We start from the raw sequence: 11,568 nt of genomic DNA on the forward strand, positions 1-11,568 counted from the left end.
CAATTCGTAGGATTCAGGAAAATTCTCGTGATTCACTACAAATATCATGACTCACGCCGTAACTCTTAAACGTGGTCAAAACCGTGAACGTGAATTTTTTTTGTGAATGTATTTTTTTGCGTGCCTATATTTTACAGTGAGTGTGAATTTTTTCGTGAACGGTATTCCGATGATTGACATTCACACACATTCGATGAGCACACATTTTGTTTTCTGTTATTCTTCTTACACAAAAAAAAATTTGATTCAATCACGAAATTAATTGATCCAATTAATTTTTAATTGAAATGTCAATCACAGAAATGATAGCATCAATTAAAAAATTAATTGATACTATTAATTTTTGTGATTGATTTTTGTTTCAATTAAAAATCTGTTGAGTCAATTAAAATTTTAATTGAAAACATTTTCGTGATTTTTTTTCTGTGTAGTAGGCAGAGTTTGGTAAACAGTGACTGCTTTCCAATTTTCAACAGTTTTTAAGACAGCTTTTCTGCGTTCTCTACTTACAGAAACGTTTGAGCTAATCCTGTAAATGCAATGATTTCGTGGTATCCCGAACACCAATATAAGCTAGTATTTAAAAAACAATATCATATGAATTTTTGTTATTTTCTTTTTAATGGTTTTCGTGTAAGGAAACATGTTTACATCAATAGAAAAAATTAATTATATATTTTCTGTTTGCATTAAGTATATGTAATTTGATTTCAATCGGTTTCTTACTGTTGATTTCTAGTTTTAAATTAAATACAAGCATATTATATTAAGTGCAACTCCTAATATTAATACATATAAAAATAATAGAACTAAATTTGTAATTTATGTATATAGCTTAAAGCAGTAAATTATATTAAAATAAAATCTAGTATTTATTGAATACCATCCTTTTTTTCTGAAAAAAAATTGTAGTAGTTGTACTTATAAAAAACACTCTAGGACAAATTTCATTACAAAGAAAATTCTTAAAAATTTAAAACTTTTTTCAATTACATATAGTTAATGTAATGCTATCTAAAATTAAAGACAATGTCTAATGATAAGGTGTAAGTTGCAAAACTAAAAATTATAACTTATATTTTAAGTAACATTCATTAGTTGTAGTTTTAGATGTATGTGTTGCTGCTGTGTGGCGGTTGCTGTTTATATACGTGAACCTAGTTTCTAGGTTCACTTTTGTATTATTGTCGATTATTAACGCCATCAATGTTCGAGTGCATGGTATGCTCCATATTCTTAACAATTATATAGTTTGTGATGTGATTAATAGCTTCATCTTGAATACGATCCGGCCAACGTCGTATGTACGATTTAATGAAGTCACCGAATGTATCCACTTTATCCGGAGTACTTTTATGGGCATCAACAATATTTTTGACTATGTCAACAAATTTATCGTAGTCATCCGGTGACTTCTTGATTTTGTTATAGTTGAGGACACCGCCATTTGTGGCGTTATTTGATGATGCTGCCGATGCAGCAGCATTTAACTGATCCATTTGATTGGTTTCATTGAGACGTGAAGCAGCGGCCACGGCAGCTGCGGCGGCAGCTGTGTTTGCCATAAAATTGACATCAGCAGTGCCAGTAGCGCCACCAGCGCCTCCATTGGCTTGTGCCTGCGAATGGTCAATAAAATGCCGATGCATTCCATATTCCGATCTAAAATGAGAAAAAAAAGAACCACTCAAATAATATTTGGTTGAAAATCAGAAATTGATATCATTTGGAGAATACAGTCAATGAATATCTCTTTTAAGTAATTTCTAACTATTATCAAGAGATTTAAAGTTCAATTGTGAATAGCCCCATTAAACTTCTTTCTGACGATAATTACTCGATATACGGTTAGAATTTATGGGGGGCTGATAAACGTTGATCTTATAGTGGAAGGTATGAAGCGGTGACTAATTGTCGCTATACCAGCACAGTTTGAGAAAGCAGTTAGAAGATCATAAATGCAATCGAATAGCAACAGTATTCATTTAAGAATGAATTACCAAAACCCAAAATGTTAACAATGATACACAGAGTGAAAATGGCGTGGTGCTGAAATATCAAGCAGATTTTTTTGGGTATTTGCTCATCATGTTCGTGTATTGCGGAAAAGACTGAAAGCATTCCTGTACTGTATTGGGCATAGTCTATTTATCCCACACTTTGATTGTAATAGTAAATATAGAAAACATGAAATCGTTGACTTTTTGACAAAGTTTAATACTTGAAACTTTTTCAAAAATACCAAAAGTCGGCTTCTTGATTTAAAAAAAAAAAAAATGATGAGTTTGCTAAACTTCAGATCAATTTTGCCTAACAATTTTGTATGGGAGCCACCGTGGTGCAATGGTTAGCATGCCCGCCTTGCATATACAAGGTCGTGGGTTCGATTCCTGCTACGACCGAACACCAAAAAGTTTTTCAGCGGTGGATTATCCCACCTCAGTAATGCTGGTGACATTTTTGAGGGTTTCAAAGCTTCTCTAAGTGGTTTCACTGGAATGTGGAACGCCGTTCGGACTCGGCTATAAAAAGGAGGTCCCTTGTCATTGAGCTTAACATGGAGTCGGGCAGCACTCAGTGATAAGAGAGAAGTTCACCACTGTGGTATCACAATGGACTGAATAGTCTAAGTGAGCCTGATACATCGGGCTGCCACATAACCTAACCTAATCTAACAAATTTGTATGAAAATCTAATGTTGCCAGCGAAAACTGAGCTCTTTTTAAAATGATATTTATTATGAAACGTGGAAAATTTTACACAAAGGTCGATGTTGAATTTGAATATTTCTCAAGAAAACCGACTAATTCGTTGTGTTTTTTATCTTTAAATTCGACTAAAAGTATCTTTTTCAAGGTTCCAAGCTCCTGGGTGGTCTTCCCGATTTCAGAGACTCACACTCAAAGTAGTCTTATAGCTACATACGTCTGTTCTCAAGCCATTTTCCCTAATATATAATTGTGTTTCCTGTTTTCATCCATTAATTAGTCAACTTCAATCCTATCACTGCATTAACGGCCAAGCTTTTCATCTAAGCTCTCCACCGGTGTCGACGTATTTTTTAGAATTAGGTTAATTACGCATTCGTTTATCCTATTTCTTCTTTCTACAGCAAAAATCTGTTTAAAGCTACTTTCGAATGTAGAGTTGAAAACTTCTGCTTGGAAATGTCTTGCGCACATTTATTTGAATGCCTTCACAAACATTAGTCTGGGAGTTGTGTATATCAGTTTATAAGTTTTAATTAACCCTATGAGGAGTATTAAAACCTATATTCATTGCAATCGACCAAGCTTTTTATAAATACATATATACTTACTTGTAAAATCCCTCGGAATTATTACTATTAAACTCTTGTTGAGACATTTGATTTTTCCAAACTGGTGACTCGGATGAAGAAGGTAAGCTGCTAGCATTCGACGCTGGTGTCATAATACGTTTATCTCTGTTAAAAGATAAATGTACAAAAATCAATGTTAGTATCAAGGTATCGAAGGATATTTTCCTATGTCATATAGCTTACTTTGTATATCCGGTTTGACCCAAACTCTTAAAAACATCATCCACCTGACTATAAAATTTCCATGTGCTTATGATGCCAGTTGCTTCAAATGTTTTCTGTTCTTGGCGATACCGTTGGGTTAAATTATTTACTTTGAAATGAACTTCTAATGCTGTTACTGGTACTCCAAGACCGGTTAATTGCTTTGCCATAGCCACGTAGAGATGGCCATTGCGTTTAATTGTGCGCAGTTCATATGCACAGACTTTCCATAATTTGATCAATTCCAATACACCATTATCCTCCCATTGTCTACGCTTTTTATTGAATTTTTCATACTGAAATAACATAGAGAAAAAAAATATACGCATCAAAACGGCTTCTTAAATAGAGTAAATATTATGATGTTAGTTACTTACAGGCATTTCACATGGGTATCACAATGGTCAATTCAACTCTCTGAAGACGTCCTTTTTTCTTTTCTCGTAATACATAGATTTTGTATTAGAGAATACGTATTGCTTTACTAAAGATAATTCATTTTCTGAAAAAAAAAAACAAATATAATAAGTAATACTGTAAAAGCTAAATGCATTAAAAGTTAATGACCTTTGGAAAATGTACTAAATTAGAATATCTGATTAAAACAATAGATACAAATTCCAGCTATAAATCTTAAAATCTAACGTTACATTTTTTGAAATTCTATATTCATATTGAAGAAACCAACATTTTTTACGACATTTCAGAGAAACCCCTCCACGTCGAAAACAGTAATATAAGATATCCAATACTCGTCGGAAAAACGACGTTGTACCACGCCAAGATGCTTTATTAAATCATCGCTTGAGTGCAATTAGGTGTCTTTGTCAAGTAAGGGACAATTATTTATATCTTCATATTTTTGAAAATCACATCAAATCAACTAATCGACCTTTGTTCTAGGCTAATATCGACTAAAAGACTTTTAAAGAAAAAGTAAGAAATATAGACGATTTTTTGACATTTAAAAAGAGGGAAATGTTGATAACCGCACTCTTCCAAATGTTTGAAAAAGCATGTAAGGGAATATAAATCCGTATATGAAAATTCGTTTCAGCGAGATATAAGATATAATCCTCCATAGAAATTGGTCAAACGGGTAGAGATAGAAAAGCCAAATTTGAACCAGATAAACTGAAACGATAGCTTTCGATTGGAATAAAAACCTTTTGCCAAAAATCTTCCGAATTGCACATATACCAAACAGAGAGAAATGTGACCACTGTGGCCAAATGAGGTTCCAGATTTATATATGAAAAATATACCCTTTAGTACTCTATCCAATGGTAAAAACGGATATAGCTAAATATGTTTGGGAGTCCCAATATATGGCCTGGCAAAAATGGAGGCGTAACTCCTCGAGAGAAAAGTGACCACTGTGGCCAAATGGAAAAAAGGTGGGGTCCACATTTATATGTGAAAGATAGACCCTTTAGTGCTCTATCCAATGGCAAAAACGGATATAGCAAAATGTGTTTGGGAGTCTCAATATGTGGCCTGGAAAAGTGGAGGCACTGCTCCAATTTGACCTCAGTGGCCAAATTAAAAAGAAGTGGCCAACACTGGAGGAGTTACAGTCGAGAAAAGCTTTTTTGGATAGGACACGGTCTTTATTATAGAATAAGATGTGATAAATAAATAAATTTTTGGTTTTTGTGGTTTTTACTAAAATTCTATGTACTCCAATTGCGCTCTGTAACCAAAAAAATATTTAAATTTTTCCATGGACATTATTTAATATGTCCAAAATTGGATAAAAACCCGCATTATCGCTCGAAAATTTTTACGTTCAATATTTTGTAATAAATTATTTTAAAGAAAATAAAAACTTTAAATGATTTCTGTAGATAGCTCCCTTTAATCTATAATAAAAAAATAGCCAACAAAAACTATGATGTTGTTCTGCTTTTAAACCTTTACTTAAATCGATTTTAAAACAAACCCAATAAACACAGGATGAGCGTTTTTCAAATGCAACACCTCTTCAGTTTGAGGGTAAATATCATTTTCAACATAAATTCAACTTGACTTGAAAAAGCTCATCTTCAATTCATCTTCGCATTGTTTGCGAATTACAACCAATTTGGCAAAATGTTGACGAAAACTTTGAAAATGTGTTGAAGATAATTGGAGAAAACTTTGACAAAACACTACCCTGAAATGCAACGAAAAAACCACATGGTTTTCAATACTACTTTGGACAACAAAGTTCGTGGAAGAAATACAAAAATGTGGAAATTTTTTAATAATCAATTGAAATTGCTTATAATAATTGGTAAGTAAAACTAAAACACGAAATGAAAACTTTAAGGAAGTCACTAAACTCAAATCTCTTTGCAGACAACTAAAATATTTGGATGCTGATTCTTGGACACATTAAGAGGCTGGCCGATGAAAAATGGTAGTGGCTTATCGAGAAGAGAAAGTTTCCATAAATCAAAGTGCAACCAAAAAAAACTTGGTATTTATGCTTTTCCATATCAACAACTACTGGATGATAATTCGCAATTCACAAAATAAATTAAACCGATGATGCGATATAAATTAAACTATCGATGTGATATAGTTTAATTTATATCGCATCATCGGTTTAATTTGTTATTTTGTGAATTGAAATTGCTGGAAATTTATTCCAATTATCTGGACATCAAGTTCCTGAAAATTGCCAGTATTTTAATAACAACAATTTTGTAACACCAACGTTCTTGAGGAAATCACGAAGTACGTGGTCAGTTGGAAGAAATACAAATTGGTAAGTCAAAATAAAAAGTGAAATGAAAACATAATGGAAATCACAAAACTCGATTGTTTTGCAGAAAACTAAAATCATTGAATGGTATATTCTTGGAAGATGTTGGCCGATGAAGGAAACAACAAAGAAAAGTTTTCAGAAAACTACAAAGTGCAACCAATTAAAACAAAGTGCAACAATTCCTATATCAAGAACTTCTGGATGAAAATGTGCATCATCGGTTTAATTTGTTATTTTGTGAATTGAAATTGCTGGAAATTTATTCAAATTATCTGGTCATCAAGTTCCTGAAAATTGCCAGTATTTTAATAACAATTTTGTAACACCAACGTTCTTGAGGAAATCACGAAGTACGTGGTCAGTTGGAAGAAATAAAAATTGGTAAGTCAAAATAAAAAGTGAAATGAAAACATAATGGAAATAACAAAACTCGATTGTTTTGCAGAAAACTAAAATCATTGGATGGTATATTCTTGGAAGATGTTGGCCGATGAAAAACCGATGAAGGGAACAACAAAGAAAAGTTTTCAGAAAACTTACAAAGTGCAATCAATTAAACCAAAGTGCAACAATTCCTATATCAAGAACTTCTGGATGAAAATGTGCATTACATCAATTTACATCCCGTCATCAGTTTGATATTTTGTGATTTCCTCTTGCTGGAATCTATTCTAACACACAAGCCAGCAAGTTCCTCGATAGTAATTATTTCAAATTGCCAGCATATTAATGACACCAACATTATGGAGGAAATGGAATTATACATGTAAAAATGTTTAAGATATTTAAAGTTGTATTCATAGTTTTATTTATTAATACTTTTAATAAGATAATTACATTTTGATTGGTATTATATTATTATTTTTATATATTATTAATGTTATTTTTAAGATTATTATATTTGTTAACGAAAAAAATAATAAAATTTACAAAATCCCTAGAAATTTAGTATTGACTTTCAGTTAGAACTAGGATTGACTTTCATACAAATTGTGGTTTGAAAGTATTCGCAACAATGGTAATTTTTTATTTTTCTCACATTGAAAACTGTTTGAGAAATTATTGAGTAGCGATGCATTTCAATTTGAGGATTACAATTGAGAAATTATTGCTATTGTGTTGAATTTTACTGTTGAGGGTAATGTCTGTTTTTTGTTGAGAACGCGATTTTCTCAACAATTTCTCAACTTGAATATTACCCTAATCCTTTGAAAAAATGTTTGAAAAATTATTGAATTTTAGTATTTTTCAAACGTTTGTGTTTATTGGGAAATATGGAAACTATTTCATATCACGCAAACAAAGAAAATTGTTATTAGACACAACTGAAACGTATACTAAAATAGCAAAAAGTCTGCTGAAAATCATTGTCTATTTTTAATATCGATTATACTAAAATATGGGGGTGCCGATTATACAACACTCAGTGATAAGAGAGAAGTTCACCCATGTGGTATCACAATGGACTGAATAGTGCGCCTGAAATATCGGGCTGCCATTATACCTATCCTACACCCAAAGAAATTTGTTAGTAGGGACAGCAGAAAAGTCTGCTAAAACAGCAGAAAGTCTGCTGAAAAAGGGACAGCAGTCACTGTTTGCTGAAATAGCAAACATTTCCTGCTATTTTTGAAGCTCGATTACACTAAAACATGTGTTATTTTGGCTAAAACAAATAAAAATGTCAACTTAGGAGCTATCCTAACATAATTAAAACAATATTTTATGAATATCTAGAGTATTTGACCAAAAATCTGAATATTTATCGAATTGAGGCATAACAGCAAACAAAATGTTTGCTGATCGTATTTAGGAGCTTGTAGGTATATTACAGTGCAAAAATATACCAAACTATTTTTGGTTCTTAAATATGCTTTGGGGAAAAATTTATAACCTAAAAATTTTATAAATTTTTGTTCACTTGGCCCTGAAGTACAAAAATATAACAGCAGACATCGACTGCTGTTTTTATCAGACTTTTTTCTATGAGTGTATACTAGTTTGACTGACGGCCATTTTCATGTAGCACCGTTAGGCTTTAACTGCCAATTAACAGAAAGTAAATTCCAAATATGTTCTCTCCGGTTAACTTTAACTGACAAATTTTCGGCAGTTAAGTTCCTAACTGTCATATGAAATATATACGCAAGATGGCAGCTATGCCCATAATACGGTTTAAAAGTTCGTTAGTTAACGGAGCACTAACGGAGCTTCATGAAAATGGGCGTGAAACAAACAAAAAAAAAAACTATGGGACTATGGTAACACAATATGACCCATATAGTAAGAATATGATTGGTATGTGCTCAAAAATCTGAAATTCAGACATAACAAAAAAAATATTTTCTGATCGCAAATCGAAATAATTACAAAAAAAAACTAGTTTTGGTTCTCAAAATGGGCTTTGGGTAACATTTCAATACCTATGTAAAGTTAGGTATATTGGCGGCCTGATATTTTTAGGTCCACTTATGAGTGCACGTGTTCGGGAAATCGTAATAGCAAATCACAAAAAATTGGTTTCCTATGACTAGGGAGAACTTTTTTAGTGTATTAAAGTTTGAATGAACTTGCAATATAACATTATTAAAGCATTGCTATTTTGGAAGAAATTTAAATATATAGAATTTAAAAATGCTTAGTAGTACCTGAAATGTACAATAAAAAAAAAATAGTCTGCCGTTCTAAAAACGAGATGTCGCAGCAGTACACCCATGTATGTTTATGGGGAGACCTAGATAATCCCTATGCTACATGTTGTGAAAGCAGTATCTCCTGGGTTTTTATCGCAGTAATTGGATGGTTATCACCATCTTGTGGATAGGCAACCAGGTGAGAAGCTACAAGGCCAGTGGTAAACTATGCAGCGCCAATGTGGACACCACACACAAACAGCACGCAGAGGAAAAACGAGATGTCTCAGCAGTACACCCATGGATGTTTATGGGGAGACCTAGATAATCCCTATCCCTTGTGAAAGCAATATCTCCTGGGTTTTTATCGCAGTAATTGGATGGTTATCACCATCTTGTGGATAGGCAACCAGGTGAGAAGCTACAAGGCTAGCCCCGTTCTCCAAGTTCATTCACTTTCATTCTCCAATCACTGCAAATTTGGGCCTAATAAGTTCAAGCAAGTGCTGCCGCTACTTTTCAGTGATTGATAGCAGCATGCCTGACATGTGTCCAACCTACAACAAAGGACCACATAACACGCGTCACCTTTTCGTTTGTCCAGCCAACCTACCCAACTCATCACCAGATCCCTCTGCACGTATCCCACTTTAGTCGCAGTGTTCCATGATCTGGATACAAGTTTGTTTTTACTAATATTTTTAGAAAAGCTACAAATTATAAACAAATTAAATGACCACTATGTGTTATTGTTATGAGAAACAAATATTCACAATACCATAATATTTTCAAATTACTCTTTGTATTTATTGTGAATATAATATGAATGGACCGTCAATTATTTCAAGTGTACCAGCGAAAATTCAAGACCAAAACAAAATACGCAAATCCTACGTAATTATCATTAAGTTTGTCATTAACGAATATTATATGTCTATATTTCTTAACTAACGAAGCACGGTAGATAAAAGGAAAACAATTTTTTCATGATGATCCGTCGATAATGACGATGATTTTTTTCTATATAGAAAATTAATGAAGTACACAACAAGTGATTGACAAAGTAATTATAGACAAAAACCAACTCAGAAGAGAGAGAGACCCTAAATTTATGGAGAGTAGTAATGTTGGGGTAATTTTAAAAATTCAAATGAAATGAAAATAATCGAATATATTATATATAACAATATTAATTTATAAATATACAATATTACAAAAATTTAATTTTTTTTATTCACATATACAAAAACTAGAAAGAGCAGAGAGAAAAACAAATAGTGACGAATATAATAATTTTGTATGTATTCATTCTCTCATGAACACCGAAACACACTCTCACATACAGTCTATTATGCACCACGACCATCGTTTTTTTTTCAGAGACACAATAATGACTTAAATGGTTTTGCGATAATTATAGATTTCTTGAAATGATCATTAAAATTGTAATGAGTTTTTTCGTTATCTTGTTATCATAACTAGCTAGCAAAACAACAAACGACCGGCACTCATAAGAAAAACAATACCACCGAATTTTAAAAGGGCTGTCTTGGAATTCCATTCCGGGATGAATTGGATTTTATGTGTCCACATCAACGAAAGGCGAAGTACTAATAAAATTATATTATGGATGTGTTTTTGTAGGTATACTTGCTTGGAATACAGAAGAGGACAGACGACGACAACAACAGCAGTGAACAAAACCAAACCAAGCAGCTAGAGAAGATGATTCGAATTGGTTTTGTGTTGTTGGTTGTGTAGTAAAGACGACACACAGTGTTTTTCTCGTTTTATAAAGGCGCGTGTTGTATACACTTGCCAGATAGCTAGCCAGTCGCCGCCACCAGGGATTGATGATGATGATATACACTACTACTAACACTACCACTCACTTTGGGTGCATCAACTTCAAGCACCACACACAACCACGATGGAATCATACAAAGAAATGAAGAAGCGACACATTAATGTTGGTGGAAAGAAGACACCCTATTTTATAAAGTGTGTATAAGAAGTTTTCAATGCATTCTTTTGTATGTCGTTTATTTTTCACATGAACCGTATACAGATTTTTCCCGTCTTTATGTTGTACAACATCATCGGTCACTTTTCCCGGCCACCATGTGAGATAAGAATCTAATCGAATGAAAATGCAGCCTCTCACACACAATAAAACCTCGTCATTGACTTTTCGCGTTATGATTATGAAATTTACGTTCTTGCTTTTGTTTGCTAGATTTAATGAAAATTATATAAATGATGTAATTAACGAACTAACACTGTATCCATTTGTTGTTTTTGGTTGTATTTCTAATTTTTCTTTCACAAACGTATTTGTTACTCTCTGTGAGTATTTTGTTATTTTATCCGACAAGCAAGTTCTCCATCGAACATTCAAACCAAAAATGAATTTTTAAAAAGAAGATTTAGCAAGAAACGAACTTTGTCATAAACATCTCTCTCTCTCTCTTTGAATCCATAATAACGATGTCTATGCGCTAACTTAATTATGTTTTTTTTGCTTTTCGTTTTCTCTCTCAACCAAACGAGGGGAGACAATCGCGTTGCCAACGTAACTGTTCAGTGTGTGCAATATATGGCGTGTTTTTTTTATTTTAGTATAAAGGTGGGTATTAAGT

At 32.8% G+C, this 11,568-nt stretch overlaps 1 protein-coding gene and 1 long non-coding RNA gene across 6 annotated transcripts; one reads left to right on the forward strand and one right to left on the reverse strand.

The window, feature by feature from the left end:
* Positions 1-598: 598 nt before the first annotated feature.
* LOC142221735 (uncharacterized) lies at positions 599-11,354 on the reverse strand. Of its 5 annotated transcripts, none has more exons than XM_075291519.1 (5): positions 11,208-11,354; positions 3,922-4,046; positions 3,524-3,840; positions 3,320-3,445; positions 599-1,662 (listed from the first exon to the last, which is right to left on the reverse strand). In XM_075291519.1, exons 2-5 carry the CDS (start codon positions 3,925-3,927, stop codon positions 1,182-1,184), a joined length of 930 nt encoding a protein of 309 aa, XP_075147634.1. In that variant the 5' UTR covers positions 3,928-4,046; positions 11,208-11,354; the 3' UTR covers positions 599-1,181. The 5 variants fall into 5 exon arrangements, with proteins under 5 accessions (XP_075147634.1, XP_075147636.1, XP_075147635.1 ...); XM_075291521.1 differs by lacking the exon at positions 11,208-11,354 and adding an exon at positions 10,822-11,191; XM_075291520.1 differs by lacking the exon at positions 11,208-11,354 and adding an exon at positions 10,584-10,800.
* Positions 5,481-7,240, forward strand: LOC142221736 (uncharacterized). Its single transcript, XR_012718200.1, has 5 exons — positions 5,481-5,819; positions 5,885-6,005; positions 6,111-6,296; positions 6,361-6,677; positions 6,742-7,240. It is a non-coding gene; the product is annotated as an uncharacterized LOC142221736 (long non-coding RNA).
* Positions 11,355-11,568: the final 214 nt, after the last annotated feature.

Source organism: Haematobia irritans, chromosome 1, assembly GCF_050003625.1.
Source record: "Haematobia irritans isolate KBUSLIRL chromosome 1, ASM5000362v1, whole genome shotgun sequence".
Taxonomy (NCBI): domain Eukaryota; kingdom Metazoa; phylum Arthropoda; class Insecta; order Diptera; family Muscidae; genus Haematobia; species Haematobia irritans.